An 18,684-nucleotide genomic window follows, 5' to 3' on the forward strand; every position below is an offset into this window, starting at 1 on the left:
CTTTTGCAATGAAAGGTATAATACCGTTGTCATACCAAATACCAAGTGGTCCAGAAAGCCAAACATGTGACACGAATTAGTCTCAAGGGCCAAAGTGACGTGGCTGGAGTCAACTGCAGAACAACACTGTCGTAACCCGAGAAAGCGCCAACAGCGCTGAGAGTGGGGCAAAGATCTAAAATAATCAATCTGCCAGAAGCAGGCTGGACAACACTCCACGCAATGTGGTCTCCTTCACCACAAGGCAATCAGAGTCGACCTTTGGCAGGAGTCACAAGTCTGGCAGCAAATGGTAACTCTGCATCAGAAACATAGTCCTTTACTTTGTGTCCTGTCTATACAATGGTGGATGTGCTGCCATGTGTGGGACAATGATGGATCCAGGGAACAATGATGGCAATCTGGGTGGTGCCAGCCCAACCAACAGCTTTACTCTAGTTGGTCTCATCAGAGAATGACCCAGACAGCTCTGTCGGCAGCCACAGTCTGTTTCTACTATTTGTAGCCCCTAAGGAAGGGTATCTTTAATCAGCTAATCTGTAGTTTCCCAAGTGACAGAACAAACCGTAGGTCATTAGCAACAGCCTAAGAGTCAGTAAAACTATAACAAGGCTCAGCAAAGAGGGTATTGGCTGGAGTTATGAGAATAGCTTTTTCTGCCCATGGACCAGGCCAGCCACATCCATTTTCGGGTCTGTGTACCCGGCGCTGAGATCGAGCAGCCACAGCAGTCCAACACCACTGGGTTTCAGTTTGGCCAATCCATCAGTGAACGGGGCAGAAGGCATTTCGAGGAATCTCCTGATTGTAACCTAAATGTATTTTTAGCCCACCCTAAATGTAACCTTTATGAATCAAGGACACCATTGAGCCACTCCCTTTGTTTCAGGCAGTGGAATGGCGGGTAAAACTTTGCCCAAATGGATAGCTGCCACCTTTTCATCTAAATTCAAGATGCAACAAGGGCTAAGCCAGCTGCATTCTTGAATATACCAATTCCATTGGACAAGTGAGGCTTGTTGGGCCCTTCTATCTTGGTAGTTGTGAGTCTGTTTGATCCACTCCACTTTGGAAGTATCAGGTTGGATGGCTCAGGTGTTCAGTTTTGAAAAGAGCCCAGCAGTTAGCTAATAGTTAGCAAACTATTAGCTAAAACAGCCTTCTTCCCTTTTCAGAAGAGGGAGGAGGCAGGGGAGGTGGAGACACTACCTTTATCTTTCAAGGGTGCTCACACCCCACCAAAAGACGGTCTACGATGCAGGGGGTCAGTGCCCCCTTTAGTAAGGTGTACAGAAACGCAAGGCATCTATGGAGAATTGTCACCCAAGAGGTAAAAACTATAGAAAAATAATGCAAAAAGAAGTTTTGCTGTTTGTGCTGGAAGCACTCAGACTTGTGGTGAGATACTCCAGTCCATGATTTATAAATAAACAGATATTAAAGAGGTTTTACAGATTTTTAAAGCTCATCAATACCAGCTCTGACCATCCTGACCCACTTCACAAATGTACAACACATTAGATACAATAATTGGGCAGCCCATCAAAGCCCAACCCAAGTACCATTTCATTTCCAATTTTAATTTTCTCCTCAGCCATTTTAAAAATCTGACTAATTTCACACATAAGTCCAGCTAATCTCCACTGCTGGATGTTAGACAAAATAGAGTTCTTCTGATAAGCCCTCAGGAGAAAGTCAGGAAGGCTTGATTAAAGGAGAGATTTTAAAGTCATAGAGGTCAAAGCAGATTCCTTTTTAGGTGATTCAGTTTGGCATCACGGCGATATAATTATCTTAGTAAGAACATTCAAATTCTAGAACAAAAATATACTAAGCACGTCCTAATGTCCCAAGAAATAGGGCTAGCAGTTACATAAAGTGAAGCTGGCTTATCTTAACATTCATCTTTTAAGCCTATTTTGTTCCATGGCCCAGGCTTCTTAAGAGACTGCCATGAGAATTTAGCCTCCATCCCCCTAAGAGCCTGTCTACAATGGCTTATAAAGCAAGGGATAAGAGCCAAATTCCAGGTTGGCCTCAGTTATGTCTAAATGTCAACTTGCTTATCCCACATAGTGAAACATATGAACATCCTGAGGCAGACCTCTATTAAGGGAATAGAGTCAGGTTTGCCCAAAGAACATCAAGGAATGTGCTGTCTCCATGATGCTATGGCTAGATAGAATCGCAGATATGTTTATCATTCCATTACAATTCTTTACACTCTAGACCTTATGTTCTTAAACCACTCTGTTTTAGAGACCATCTCAATGTTTTAGTAAAGTACAAACATCATCAGTCTAGTGTTATTGTGTCCATGTGTATGTTCTGGATTAAGGCACTTTTTTTTTTTGGTTTGGATTACAAACCACATTACTTGATAAATATCTGAGAAAAATGGGAGTGGGTGAGTTGGAAATCAAAGTAGACTTCGCTTATTCTATGAATACAATCCTTCTAAGACAGAAAGATTCTTACAAGTGTTTAGTTTTCTAAATAACTTTATAATGGAGAAAACCCATGCTCTTGTAAAAAGAGCCAAAGTCCTTATTCTGGTATAATTTACTCCCTTTTGGTCAAACAGGCAAATCAACAATAAGGTCATCAATATTCTCAGCAACACCAACCTCCATTTCTACCCCTATGTTCCATTAATGAACTTATACAGGGCCAGTGCCTTGTTTAGTATTAGAACCATGAACATCAGCTTAGTTCCACTGTGGTTTTACAAGGGAGATTAGAATGGTGTAGAAAGATCATTTCCCCCCAAAAATGTCACCTTTGATTTTCAACACATAATGTTTTATTACATATCTCTTTGGATTAGCAATATTTGATAATATTTCCAGCATGGGTTAGTTCTCTTAACCCAAAAGGACTAAGGCCTTTGATTCAAGAGTCAGATTTGCTTATATTGGCATCTAGATAACACAAACTTAACATCTAATTTCCTGATGTTAAAAAAAAAAAAAAGTCATCCCTGATTGTTTAATTATAAGAGTATAAAACATATTACCTTAAAAGTTGTTTCTGTCCCAAACTTTTAAAGCACATTTTTCATCCAATAATTTAGACACATTCACTACAATGCATTTGGTATGTTAACTCATACTCTACTTTTTCCCTACCAAACTTGAAATAAAGTTCTTTAGTTGTAATCACCGTTCTTCTTAAATATGTAGGGTATATCAATTTTTTTTTTTTTTTTTTTTTTTTTTTTTTGGGATCTCAACCACTGCGCCACCAGGGAAGCCCAGCCCTGAATTTTAAATGAGTTTCCACCATAAGGAAATAATGGTAACACTGACTTACCTCCCAGAGTTTAAACAGTTTGAAAATGTTTCATTGCTCAATCTCTGTACTTAAAGAATTAGTCATAAGGAAGTTAGTGGCGAACAGGCCTAAACCTGGGTCACCTTGGGCAGGAAGTGGCTAGAAATTTGTAGCAGATTTTAAACTTTTTTTAATCTGTTGGCCACTTTGGCTAAATACCCCAAAGACCTCCTATTCCACTATTCCTTCCCAGCTATCACAGCAAAAAAAAAAAAAAAAAAATCCACCAGAATGGATGGGAAGGAGGTTACTTATGATGGAATACCACCAAGACGGTTATATCTGTAACTGTCTGTATTTTACGGATGTTTTAATATATGCCAGAAACAAAATTACAGAGTCTGTCATATTATAAACATTAAATAGGCCAGCCCACAGACCACCTAGGGTTCACTCACAGATTACACTGTAAATTCATACTACAGGACTACCTAAAATGTAGGCATTTTGCTAGGTGATATTCCAGCCAGTAAGTGCATGAGGAATACACATAAAACTAAAGCAATCCCAGAAATGATTTTCTCCAACTTATGCAGAAGTAGTAAGATCCTGATGCCAGAAAATAAAGTCTCTTTTTTTTAGAATAAGAGGACGTGTTACCTGCACTAAAATCAAAATCGGTTGAAAGTGATCAGGTTTCTTTTTCACTTCTGAGTACCAACCTTAAAACAACTGCACAAATTCACACTCTGAGTCCGGTGACATTTCAGGAATGGGAGATTGAACTTACTGATATATATGAAAATAAACCTCACAACAATGAAGAATTAAAGATTAGAAGGCCTCCACTAATGGTAATAAGAAATAATTTGAAATATATATTTTTTAATGTTGGATAATTTTTAAGAACAAAGTGACTAAAATTAATGTTGCAACTTTTCCAGATCTAATTTGGAACTAATTTGGACTAATTTTTGTGACAACCAAAAAATGGGGCAAGGCTAAAATCTCATTCCAAATTTAGTCAGCTACAAAGTTTCAAACTCACCGCCCATATAACCTCAAAAAATTTTAAATAAGTCAGTTTACAACAGAAATACTGAAAATAAATCATCCTTGAATACTTTTAGATTTTCCCCAGTGTACCACAAATCACATCCAGAAACCCAAACAAAACAATCACTGAAATGTTTGAGATCTGCTGCTGAAATTCAGAGCTGCAGGACAAGAAAAGGAGGGAGAACTAGGCGGATGGCCTGCTCTCTCTCTCTCTGCTTGGGCAGCACTGGTCTTCTGGAGGTCCTAAGCTATGCACATTCAAAGTGTGAGTCCATAAAAGCCAGCAGTAACACTAAAATAATAATAATAGCATAAATAAAAATAGGCTCTGGTTAAAGAGAGAGGATTCGTTTACTGCCGTCCTGCTGAGGTACTTTGACCACCGAGAGCAGGAAAGCTATTAGCATCCTGAATTAATGGGTAGAGTGGTTTTCAAACAAGATATTTTCATGATGGACACAATGTGGACTCAGCAAAGTTTCTCCTTCAAGAAAATACAGCTTCTATTTCAAAGAGCTCTGATTAGACTTAATGCCATTAGGGAACCATCAAGGATTTGTGTTGTTGTTACTGCTTTTAACTATCAGTTACTTTCTAAACCAAAAATTGTGGGTAGTTAACTTGACCGACAGTCAAGGTTTAGGAATGCAGAAGCAAATCCAAGGTACAGACGAGCTTCAGATGTGGACAGGCCTCAAGGAGTTTGGAATCTTTTTAAGTTGTCAGGTCCTAGCCTTTCTCATCATCACCATTATCATTGTGTTACTAACTTGTCTGGGATTTATAAATAAAAATTCATTTCCTTCATCACATCCCCTCCGTATACTACACGATTTTAGGAATCCTCGGTAAGCTTTATTAATGACAATGTAAAACAATTACAATCAAAACCAAAATTAAACAAGCCTAACCTAATGAATACATTCTCAAACACTATTAATGCCTATAACATATCCAGCAGATATCTGTTTAAAAAGTCAATACCATTTGTAAATTAATTACCAAAAATATAACTGTTTTCAATTTCCATAATACTTGAAAGCATAAATATAAAGTTCAAAAGACCACATACAACAGAAGAATCTATAAAACAAAGCTAATGTTAAAAGAATTGTTCAGTTGACTTTATAGCATTTATTTTGTTATATAAAATTATTTAAAACAGTATATTTTCTGTATCATACATGAAAGTTCACATCCAGATTTCTTTTCTATCAAATCCTTATTCTTTCTCCATTGTCAAAATCCTAATTTTCACTCCTGGCTGGATTTTTCTTCCTTGGCAATTCTTTTTGTTACCCCACTGAAATATTTCTCACGGAAGGAATTATGACCTTGGTACGGCAGAAAGTGATCACTCAGCAGATGTGAATACTGGTCCCGGTTCTGGTGGGTTGGAAAATACAGAAAATAAAGATGTTTGAGTTATTTCTTTCGTTAGCCTGCAACCAAAGCAGTCATTTACTTTAAGCAAAATCTCACTCTCTGGTACACATTTGTTTTCCTTTATTACATGAACAAGAAATACACCACCACTTTATATCTGTATCATGCTTGGGTATCCAAAGTGTTTTCACTTACTTCACCTCATCTGATCCACCCAACAGTCCTCTGCACAGAGAAGACAAAAACTTTTACTGGGAAAACAGAGACCCAGGGAATGCAAAGAGAATCATCCAGGCAGCTCGAGTTGGGACAACCACCTGCATCTTCCGATTCCTAGTTCAGCACAAACTGAAACCGTCTTTGACTGTAAGAATTATCAAGCAAGGAAGCTTCTACTCCAATGGTGTACAACAACAAATTATTACATTTGTATGATGTCATACAGATCAGTAACACTGTTTGGGAGTACATGCATGTTCAGTTAATGAAATAAACTATTCCTGGCAACTTTCAGTAACCTCAGTAGATGAAGATACAGGATAAACAAGTGATCTTCACACTTTTAGACTTCAGAGACAGGTGAGGACTAGTGCTTAGACTGACATTTGGAAACTGGAAATATTAACCTGGGCTAAAATGTCATGTTTCAGCTTAGAAAATTGAGGATAAGAAGACTGACAGACAACATTAAAACATCAGCTTCTCAGCCAATTTCACTAGCCACCTTAAACTGTGAAAAAAAATCTAATTAGAAATAAAATCTCATTTCCCATGCATTTCTGTAAATTCATATTCAAATGTACAGGGATTAATGTGATTCTGAGAATAGGCGGGAGACATAATTAGAAAATATGAAGCCTAATTATTTATCCTGGTTTCAGTATCAAAATGATATCTACAAATATATCTGGAATATAACAATCCTCAAAATATTTTTGTATTTTTCCTCATTCCTGTATGAGATGAATACTTTCATTCTCTCCCTCATATCTAATATTAATAAAAGCCCAGGTTTAGCCAAAATAAAATTATGTTGGCTGATTTGTTTATTCAGAAACTATTTTGCCCCAGAATTTTTTTTTAATTACACACAAAAGGAAATTATTAAACATGCCCAGATTTTCTGATTCATTTAAAAAGAAAAAAAGTGGCTATTTAAATTTTATGGCACTAAGTATACTACAGTTCCAAATTCTTGCAAGCACGTGAAAGCATGCCAATGGTTACTAACTTCAGGCTGTATAATCCCCAAAAGATAAAAAGTTAAAGAATACCAAATGAAAGGTAGTATTTATGGGGTATTTATTATGGGTCAAAAACCATCCTAAATGCTTTACATGCACTATCTAATACAAACTCATCAGCTCTAAGAGATAAGTACACTCTTATTACCATCTACAGATGAGGAGTTATTTAAGAGTACAGGCCCAAGATAATACAGCTGGTAAGTGACAGAGCTAGGATTTGAACACAGGTCTACCAGACCCAGGGACGACACCCTTTAACTATAACATAATGAGGTTTTTTTCCCCAAAAGAGCTAACTCTTGCCTCAACTCAAGAAGCAGGAGTATCTCAGGGAATAAACATGTGATGAACAAAGGCTCCCCAGAAAGGAAGAGACCTGGATCAGAAATGCTATTAACTTTGTTCTAGTAACTAAGAGGATTATTTCAATGATACAGAATTTTCACACTAGAAGGAGATATAAAGAGCCACAGGATGCCTGAGGGATACCGTAACCCTAGCAGTACTGTCGACTGGACAGGATGACTCAACGTCCACATCTCCAGACCGGACCTGGGAGAGCAGCAGTACAGGATGATGGTCCAGCATTTGGCCTTGCCTTGTGCATGCCAACTTTTATCAGAAGTCTGACTGAAGAGTCATAGGAAAGGAAGGGACTTGCCATCATCTGCTCTTCCAGGCGTTCTACATTCTGTCCTTATATCAAATAAGATCACTAGAAAACTTGCCTACTTTCTGAACTACATTACCTTAATCTTGGCAGAAATACCTTTACTTGGTTATATGTAAAGCTATGTCCAGATGTGACATCTCTCCTGCTACATTACTTCTCACAGCTCTTTGCATCATTCTCCACCCAGTCATCAAAATCAGAACCCTGGGGCTTCCCTGGTGGCGCAGTGCTTAGGAGTCCGCCTGCCAATGCAGGGGACAGGGGTTCGAGCCCTGGTCTGGGAAGATCCCACATGCCACGGAGCAACTAAGCCCGTGCGCCACAACTACTGAGCCTGTGCTCTAGAGCCCGCGAGCCACAACTACTGAAGCCCACGAGCTACAACTACTGAAGCCCACGAGCTACAACTACTGAAGCCCACGTGCCTTGAGCCCGTGCTCCGCAACAAGAGAAGCCACTGCAATGAGAAGCCTGCGCACTGCAATGAAGAGTAACCCCTGCTTGCTGCAACTAGAGAAAGGCTGCACGCAGCAACGAAGACCCAATGCAGCCAAAAATAATAAATAAATTTATAAAAAAAAAAAAAAATCAGAACCCTGGGTCAAATCGCTCTCCCTTTTCTTCTCACGTTAAGTCAGTCCTAAAATCTTAGATTCTGCATCCTAAATTTCTCAAATCCACTCCTCCTCTTCACCCGTAACTCCACTATTATAGTTTAAGCCTTCCTCATCTCTCCTTGCTTTTTTCCTAAACTGCCAGTTGCCTTGCCTTTGTGGCTCCCTCTCTATTCTCCATAATGGGGTCAAATGCAACTTATTAAAATGCAAATCTAATATTCCAGCATTCTGGCTAAAATCCAAACGGGTTCAATTCTGAGGCTTTTCCCTTAATATTTGGGAGTGAGATTCAATTGCACATCAGTTTGCTGAATGTCTTCTCACTTTCCTCTTCTGTACAAGAGGGATCAGAACACTGTCAGGCAGTGAGATCCTTCCCAGCTTTGCCTTCTGTCCTCTCTTCTCCCTGTGACTCCTCTAAGCCATGCAAGAGCACCTCTACATCTCAAAATGCACTGCAGACTACTTCAGTGAATGTCCTGCGGCTGCAGTGGGATGACAGGATAGAAATGTGTGATCCCAGAGTGCTATATGAAAAGGTAGAGGCATGGTAAGACAGCTGAAGACCAGGATGGGCCAGGGACTGACTCAGGCTCAGTTACTTGTGTGCCTAAGCCACCTAAACTGCCAATTATGCAGCTCACTGGGGGAAGCAGGAGAGAAAAGCTGAAGCACAATGGAAGGTAGGTATCCTCACAGACCAAAGTGGGAGCTTAACCAAATAGCTTGTCTTTGACTTAAAGGATATACATAGGACAAACTGAGGATGAAGAAGAGACTATAAAGACCAGAGGCAGAGACTGAGAATGAACAGCAGAAACCTGGAAAACCCAAAAGTAATGATTAAAACCTATGACAATTAATGTTTATCAAAAAAACATATACTACCTATGGCATTCTTTATCTAACTAGTTTAGACTTCAAGATTCGCTCAGAACATATAGTAGTAAAAGCAAAATAAGCCCCTAAAAGACCATATATTCAGTGCTACAGAGACCCAGTGACAGAGAAATACATGCTACAGGAAAAGTGGGGAAAGACTATTAACCTTCGAAATGCAACCTCTGGGGGCTGGGGGAAATGCTATTTATCTCCCAGGGAGTAGAGAAGAATCAATGTGAGGTATGTGTTTGGGTCCTATAGTGGAACGCCTCCTTCTATAAGATTGATTGCCCCCTAACTGTGAAATAAGACATTCATAACAAAAACTCCTGGAGAACCCAAAAGCTCCAAATCCCTTGTGCAGCCAGGGACCTGGCAAGAGCCGTTCTATTACTAGCAGCGTTAAGTCTTGCTTCGGGATAAGCCAGACACTCCAGAGACTTTGGCTACCATTTTCATCTAAGTGGAAAAGATATGGTTCATAAAATGTTCCACATAAAACATTCAGTACATTTATGGTCCACATATTATCACATACATACCATATATGTAAATATCATTACCTATGAACAATACACATTTAACATATACTCTGGTCCTTATGAAAAATACCATTTGCAGCATTCAGAACTTATGGTCACTTGATGCTGAATAAAATGGCAAGCTCGCTATTTTTTTCTCTTTTCCCTCTCTCTTTCATCCTATCTTTAGTTTAGTTTACCAGGGCTCACACTTGAGATGATGATATTCAACTCTACATATTTTTCATCACCTTTTGATAACTCTTCTCTATTCACATTCCCTGCCCATCTCAACCAAGAATATCTGCAGATTTTTTTTTCAACTCAGTATCTCAAATGCCAAGGGTTTACTTAAAAGGAGAAGAGTATCCTCAAGCAACACAACGCTTGATATCCCTCACTAACTCAATCTTGCCCCAATGTTTGATTTCTGGTTTCTCTAACGCTTCCAAATCTGTCTATCACTATCAGTCATGATATCATCTATGTATCATGAAACCTGAGTTCTGCCAATCTTTAGTAAGCAAGAAATACTTCATGGAAAATAAAAATACACAGAGAATTAGGAAATGCCAAGAGAGAAAACTATGGCAATGAAAGATTACAGACCACTTTTCCCAAATTTCATAACTACTGGCTAAATTTTGGTACATGGCAGTACTTACGGAAATATGAATAAAATATTAAGATTGTTGATTACACTATCTACTGTTTATCATTTTTATAACCAGAAATCAAGAATTTCTGTAGGAAAATCTGTGCTAGCTACAGATGGCTACATAATGGAAATACACAGCTTTCAGACCTATCACTTAACTTTGTAAGACAAACAGCAATTGTAAATATGACAAGAAACATACAAGTTCTGATTCAAGAAAGCAACTGATACGTATTTGCAACTATGTGTTTTACATAAGTGAATTATTTAATTTTCTGCATCTTTTCACAGATTATTATCTAAATTTTGCAGATATGGAAAGAGACTAGAAGAGTCTGAATTATCTGCCACAAGTCACACATCTAGTAAGCAGTATTTCCAGAACTGTAGACTAGATCAGACTTCAAAGCTCATGCGTTTTCCATCACAGTTTTTTTTTTTTTTAAGTAGAAATTACATCAAAACAATGGTTAAAGAGTTAACTTCCCACATGGTAGATTAGTGGGTCGTTCAAAATGGAGTTTGACATTTAGAGGACATTCTTCACGGAACAGGAACATATTTGGTAGCACATATTTCAGATCTAAACTTTTAGACAGAACCCCTTTAACCACTGTCCCACCCAGCCAATTTCCTGTCCTATCAGTACTGCTAATTCTAAACATAAACCACTTGAGGAATTTTAACACACTTGCCAAAAAAAAATCAAAGGAAGCTTTACAATTGGTAGTGTACTTTTATGTGTACAGTGCCCTCTGCTGGCTGAAGCAGATAAATCCTTCTGTATGGTATTTCCCGCTGTGGATACAGATAGTTTAAAGCAGAGCTGACCATCACGCATCCGACTGCCAGGAGCGCTCTATTTCCCTCACTGTCTCTAAGTCCTGATTGCTGTAAACACCTAGAGTTACAGAGCAGCAACATGATGGCCATTTTCCTTCAGAGGGCACTGGCATTTATTCACACCATTTCATTTTTAGAAGAATAGTGTGGAAATATACAAATACATATTTACCTTAGTGACTGTAAAGTGTATCATTGTCATTTATGTCCATTTGCAAATTATTCTCGAGAAAAATAAAGGAAAAGTACATAAACTAGACCTTATTCAAGTTAATCTTTATTTTTACAAATAACTCTACATCAAAAGTAGAGCATCAAAAAGAACACAGGAGACATTGAAAGGAAAGTACTTCAGCCACTTGTAATTTAATAAATGTTAATCTAAAGGGGAACAACTTCTCAAGAAAAGAAAAAAAACTGTATGTTTTGTAGTTACATCTGAAGCTGACACTTTTTTTTTTTTTTTTTTTTGCGGTACGCAGGCCTCTCACTGCTGTGGCCTCTCCCGCCGCGGAGCACAGGCTCCGGACACGCAGGCCCAGCGGCCATGGCTCACAGGCCCAGCCGCTCCGCGGCACGTGGGATCTTCCCGGACTGGGGCACGAACCCGTGTCCCCTGCATCGGCAGGCGGACTCAACCACTGCGCCACCAGGGAAGCCCTGAAGCTGACACTTTGAATGGAACTAATGACACTCTGGATTACACTGGGAGAATACATATATGTAAGAGCGTCCTGAACATCATAAAACTACTCAGACTTTAAAGAAACTAAAGTTGACAACTCCATTTAGGTAAAACTATCCTTCTAATTACTGCCTTCTCCCAGAAATCTGCCATTCTTTGTTATCATCTCCCTTAAACAGAAGGAAGGTGTTATGATTTTCCACAGAATGGCAATTCAGCTGCTTTTTTGGTTTGCTTCTCATGAGAAATGAGGCCTAGGTATGATGGGATTAAAATGTTTCTGTACCACTGACTTTTGAGGAGTGATATCAGGGTAATGATAAAATTCAGTGTATTCTGAAACAGAAAACTTTTAGCTAGGCTTAACTATCTATTCCTACTCTTCTTTCAAATGGATGATTTAAATGCTGTTGAATTTGATTGTTTTTTATTCTAGAGGGGCCCAAAACAATCACTGAACAATTACTATTCATTCCATAAATATTTACTGAGTGGTGAGCAAAACAGTCAAGCTCCATGAATTCACAGTTATATACTAGCGGGAAGAGACATTAAACAATGTATACCCAAACATGTATTTACAAACCATGATTAAACACTGGGAAGAAAAGGGTTACTATAAGAATATAAGGAGACACCTAGTTAGATGGGGGAGAAGAGAATGGATAAGAAAGGCTTCCCTAAGGAAGTGACATTTATCTGAGACCTAAAGGATGAGTCAAATTTACTCATAGAAAGAGACCATAAGAAAGCATTCTAGGGAACACATTGTGTTCTAGGGAACACAATGAGGGAGGAAACAATGTGAAAACACTCAGACTTGAAAGAGGTAAGTACATTCTGGGAACTGAAAGCAGACTAGTGTGGCTAAGGCTTGCAAAACTAAAGGGAAGGTGGCACAAAATGAAATTGGAGAGACAGGCCAGAAGTCTAAGATCAGGCTGGCCTTGAAGGTTATGTGAAGGACTCTGAATTTTAGTCTAAATTTCACAAAGTTATTGATGACTTTTAAGCAGGGGAGTTTCATTATCTGTTTACATTGTGAAAGATATTCCGGCTACCGTACAGGAAACGTGATGGTAGGAGAAATTCCAGAGGCAGGGAAACCAGCTGGAAGATTCCTGCAGTAGTCCAGGAAAGCGGCACTGCACCATGTCCTTTGGGAAGTAGGGAGGACGGGTAAAGATACATGCACCTACTCAGCTACCCCAAGCCAGATTTCTAAAAGTTATCCTTAACTCCTGTCTCCCTTACCCCAATTATTCAATTAGTCATTAGGTCCTGGCACATCTACCTCCCCTGAAGCTCTCAATTCCACTGTCTCACCCACAATCTCCAGTTTCTACCTTTATTAGTTGACAGACTCATCATCTTCACATGACCATGCCAGAAGTCTCCAGGCTGGTACCACAGGCATCTTTCCATAATAAAAACTTGCCTGCATGTTAAAGCCCGGGTGACCTTCCTAAAACAAGAACTTCTGCCACTCTACTAACTCACATTCCTCAGGGCTTGCCATCACCGATAGGATAAACTTGAAACTCTTTGGTATGTAAAGACCTTCAACACTAGGCAGGCCTTTGGTTTTCCACTTCTCAAGCCACTCCTCCCCACATACTTAGTATTTCAGTCATGCTTCAATGTCTAGGGTTCCCTGAATGCACCATAACCCCTCTCATGTCTCTGTACCTTTGCTGAAAATGTTGGCCTCGACTCAAGGACCATCTCCTCAGGTAGGCGCCCTCTGGTGTTCACAGAGCAATATGCACTGATCACTACAAAACCAAACACGTTATGCTGGAATGGGTTGGGTCATCGTTTCTCCCACATGCAAGTTCTCTAAGGATAAGGACTATGTTTTATCAGTCTGTTCTGTCTCAACACATGACACAAATGGTCCCATAAACACATGCTGAGTGATGAAAGCCATGGCTTTCCCCTCAGGGAACATGCAATCAAATCAGAAAAAGAAAACATACTAAAATATGAAAAATACATGAATGTAAAAATCAGTAAAAGACAAGTTTTCTCATTTCTCATACTACCTTTTCCATTCACTCTCAACAAAAACTTACATCCTTCTTTACAGAGAAAAAAAAAAGGAGTCATCAAGTATGAATTTTCTCAACTTCCTTGCCCCCAGTCCCCCTCTACTACAAACTGGATCGCCTTGCTTAACTCTACAGTCTGTCTCATCACTCCCAACCCACATTCTAACTGAAGCCAAAATTCTCTCTCACGGTATCCCTTTACTGCCAAAAGACTTACTTTCAAAGAACCCCCCAACAATATACCTAAGAATAATCATCAATTTATAAAAATTACTGTTTAAAAACAAGCGCTTTCCCCTAGAAAGGTGTCACTTTGGGGATGAAGTTGAAAACCATCTGGAAGAAAACCAAATGGCTATTTTAATTATAGGTCAGGTTTAAGTTGTCCTTTCACTTACTGACAGCTCCTGATAATGAGATAATGATTTCTTCTACCTCACTAGTATTAACCTTAAGTCATTTATATTCTCAAAGTGGCAGCCGTTTATACAAAACAGCAGTTTCACTGCAAACACTTGAATACAAATGGCTTACGAAACTTATTCTATGATAAGTGGAAACCAATGATGCTGTCATCGTTAAGTAAAAGCCATCAAATTGGTGATGCTCACCTAATTCTGTCGAGGATTCATGAAACAGATTAAAGGTATAATACACATTCTTTAATAAGGTGAGAGGAAGAAGGCAAAGAGATGGAAGAGGAAAACAGTGAGTAGATTTTCCTTCTTATAATCAGCAGAGAGTGAAAATGAAATGTAAATGACAGTGCTGAACATAATGGACCTCAGTTCAGCTTCAGGGTAATTATCCATGTCCGGCTTTTGTTTAAAAATCCTGCTCCCCTTATCAAAGCTTCCCAGTGTTCTACATCTGGTACTGGACAGTAGCTATAGAAACCACTTGTGCTAAAGTTATACAACTATAAACAGCACTAGGCCATTTCCAAACCAAGGACAAGCAGGTCAAAAGTCTGGCATCCAATACTGTTAAGGAAAAAAACCCTCTAGCACTATTCTTAATGGGAGCAAGGTGAGGGTTGGAAATCTTCATCCCTAAACTTGGTATTTACATATAACCTGTACTTGTAAAAAGTTTAATTACTCTGTAAGATATTAAGTTACCTAAAATTTGTTAAAATATTTTAATATATATAAAAATCTTTATATCTAGAGTTCTGAAAGTGAGTGACACCTAATGATTGAACTTTGACATCTGGCACTCAACACATAATTTCTTTCTAACTAAAAAAAACCATCATGGATATCTGTGCTATCATGATGATACAGAACTATGAATACTTTCTACATACTCGCCACTAAAACCTATAACTCCATAAAATTCAAAACTTAACCTCAAACATTAAAATACAGGTCAACACAGGGGATAAAAATGTAATGACAACTTATTAGCTACTATATCTAAAAGTCAATTAAAGTTAAGAAGAATCTTACTTACCTAAGCAGCAGAGGATGAGTAACAGACCAAAACATGCATAGACATGAACATACATACTCTTGCTTTAATTTGGAGACAATTCATCTCCCAGGTGACCTCTTAAAATCATCAACAATCCATTAAAAGAAAAATTAATTAAAATACACATGCATTTATGTATGTAAACATCAAAAACAAACAAAATTATTTTGCTTAGGGATGAATTCGATAGTGATAATATTACAAAGGAAAGTAAGGAAGTGATTACCATAAAAGATTAGTGGTTATACCTGCAGGAGGAGGTGTTTATGATCAAAAATAGCCACAAAAGGGGATGCTCCAATACTCCATAATTCTGACCTTGGTGGTGGTTACAGAGATGTTTACTTTATAATTATTCATTAAACTGTACCCTTTAGGTTTTGGGCAAAAAAAATACACATTAAAATCTCAGGCTTGGGTTCTTGGTGGGTCATGGAGTGAGAAGAAGACACTAGTTTGTGTTTGAATTTGAAAAACACTAGAAATATAGTTCTAAATTAAATAACCATTTGATAAATAAATAAAAATACAAAAAATAGAAAATGTGTCATTTGAGAATTATAAAAAAAGCTCCAGAGGATTATGCTGACTATGAACATAAACTTCCCATTTCCCTAAACCATTCATGCCTTGGACCCCTAGATCATACTTTATATTTTGCAACTGACCTCTGCCTAAGATTCTGTAACAGCAGTTAAAGACTGTTTTACTGCCATGGTTTGAAAATATGAGCATTAGAGCTGGAACATTAAGATGGATGCTCTCTCTGCCTTCAGAGAACAACTGCTTTTTCCTGCAAATAAAAGAGCCATATCCAAATAGCATCATAAGTAGAAGGATCCAGGTATCTTAAATGATTCCTTCTTGGAGCTAGTAGGGGACAGACTTTTGCTTTTTCTTGGTTTACCAGAAATAGTAATTTAAAACTATTATGATAGCATTAATTTAACAAAACATCCAGTTTGGCAAAGTCATTTAGTTGCAGAAGTATAAAAGAAAGAGTCAAGTGATGACTCTCTAAAATTTAAATTCAAGGAAAAGTACCATTAACAGCAAAAGTGATTCATTCAGAACTAAGTAGATGGCATGATCCTTAAAACTGAATTAATACAATATGATATGCAGCATCAGGCTTCTTGCTGTTTTTATAAGCCTTTTTTAAATATCTCAAGTTGAAATATAATTTATAAATAATGCAAATAGCTTCCTTCTGATTTCTAATGCAAAATAATTTAAAAGAGTCTCTCTTTCTCCATCTCTCTCCCTTGCCCCCTCTCTCTCTCTCACACACACACAGAGACACACACACAGACACACATTTTGATGGTAATGAATACTGTATTGTACTATGATCTATCTAGACTCAGTTCATATCCAACTATCATGTTCTGATTTAGTGTCACCCTGTCTTATTTTTCTCACTGATAAATGAAGTAGCATCTATTTCCCACCAGGCATGTTACAAGATTGAAATACTTCATACCTAATCTCTAATCTTTCATAGCTCTAATCAAAAGGAAAATACCCAACCATCCTGGCAAGAGACAGGCAAAAAACAAAGTATTTCAGAAAGAAAGGTCAATAGGAAGAGACCACCTTTAATTCAAATGGCTGCCAAAGGAAAAAAAATTGACATCGATCCTGGGAAAGGATAATGCATAATGGAAACAGGCACAAGCATTATGTCAGCAAAACACCACAGTTTGTGATTAGTAACACTACTATCATTCTAATATGGAAACTACTTATACAAAGACTAATTTCTTCCACTTCAAGCCATTCATAAGTCATTTTCTCAAACAAGTGACCTCAGTTTCTCTTCTCTCTCTTATTTAAAACACCGTTGTTGTTGTTATGATGTTAATGGTTCTTTTCTCCCTCCACAGCTTTAAAATCTTTCAGTCCTTTAGTCAAGTCTTTCAGTTTTGGCCACCTTCCATTCTGATTAATGAAGCATTCATAGGCTTCATGTTACTGGACTCTTTCATTTGGTCCAAAATAAAAAATTACATTAACTTTCATCACCTGCTACTATGACCTCCCAATATTCTCTACTTTAAATCATGTGAACTATACTGGCTAGCTATAAAAAAAATAACAACTGGTTTACACAATATTATAACTTTAGTCTAAATTAATGTCCATATGGTATCTAAAATTAAATTTATCTATACTTCAGTACTTCTCAAACCACCAGCAGTGTAAGGCAGAATGTCAAGTAAATAAGTCACAAAACAAATAGGGCACATGATGGCCCATTTAGTGCAATGACAGTTTAAGATAATTTTCTTATATTTAACCAAGTACTATAGCATATAAAAGTTGCATTAATGCTTAAAAAAAAATTTCAAGGAAGTCTTGAAAATGGCTGCTTTGGGTACTCATTTGTCTATCCAAATATATTGGTATAAAACACTGAGAGAGTATTATTTTGGGTACTTCACTGAAGACAAACTACTACACTTGATTTCTGAACTGTTCTGGACAACTCTAGAGATCAGCATTTTTCTCCTATGAATTTTATATGAGAAAAATGTTTTATAGGAGTAACCACTGTGACCACAACTATATATAGCAGCATTGACTACATGTTGTATCAACAGGAAAAATAAGTTCTAGTAAAAACAAATCATTCTGCCATGGCCCCATGAGTGATGAGAAAAAACTGGCTTTAAAAGAAACTTGTAACATGCTACTGAAGAACATTTGCCTTTTAATCTTGGCATATTCTAAAGGTAGAATTGTGTTTTGGTGAAGAGGCAAAATGATCTAGAAAAAAGGAGAGAGAATTTCAGGGACAAAGAGGAGTTTTGGTCTCAAATTGGCCACTTCCTATTTAAGTGGACTGGGTTAGGCCTTGGCCACTTCCTCATCTCTAACAGAGGCAAAATAATAAGGTCAAATGGATGTGAAACCGCTGTAAAAATTAAAGCATTAAACAGTGTTATTTGTCATTCACTTTGCTTTCAGACTACAACAGGGAATAATGACAGAAAACTAGCTTTTCTTAATCAGGCATCTTCATAATTTTAACATGGTTAGCAAGAATTTTCTCCTTTACTACTAATGTTCAGTAAGTCTGAAAACTATAGCCAATAATGTAAAGATACAAAGTTTTATGATCTATATTCTTTAGATTTTTTTACATTTATAACTTATGTTTACATTTTAAAAGGGGGGGAGGGAGAACACTTTATAACAACACATCAAGTGGGTCAAAAGTTATACTGAAGTTAAACCTAACAAGTAACAAATCAAAAATGAAGAGACACAGTATACAAAAGTGTAAAAATCTAAAATTAATAGTCTTCCA

General features: G+C 37.7%; 1 protein-coding gene across 2 annotated transcripts in view; it reads right to left on the minus strand.

Moving 5' to 3' along the window:
- Positions 1-4,725: 4,725 nt before the first annotated feature.
- TRMT11 (tRNA methyltransferase 11) overlaps positions 4,726-18,684 on the minus strand; it is a 60,208-nt gene continuing 46,249 nt past the window's right edge. The window contains exon 13 of one of the 2 annotated variants that reach the window (XM_024759142.1): positions 4,726-5,718. In XM_024759142.1, the coding sequence (XP_024614910.1) occupies positions 5,587-5,718 (132 nt within the window). In that variant the 3' untranslated portion in view covers positions 4,726-5,586. The remainder of the gene's footprint in view (positions 5,719-18,684) is intronic. The other variant, XM_024759141.1, reaches the window with a different exon arrangement.

Source organism: Neophocaena asiaeorientalis, unplaced genomic scaffold, assembly GCF_003031525.2.
Source record: "Neophocaena asiaeorientalis asiaeorientalis breed wild unplaced genomic scaffold, Neophocaena_asiaeorientalis_V1.1 scaffold5, whole genome shotgun sequence".
Taxonomy (NCBI): Eukaryota; Metazoa; Chordata; class Mammalia; order Artiodactyla; family Phocoenidae; genus Neophocaena; species Neophocaena asiaeorientalis.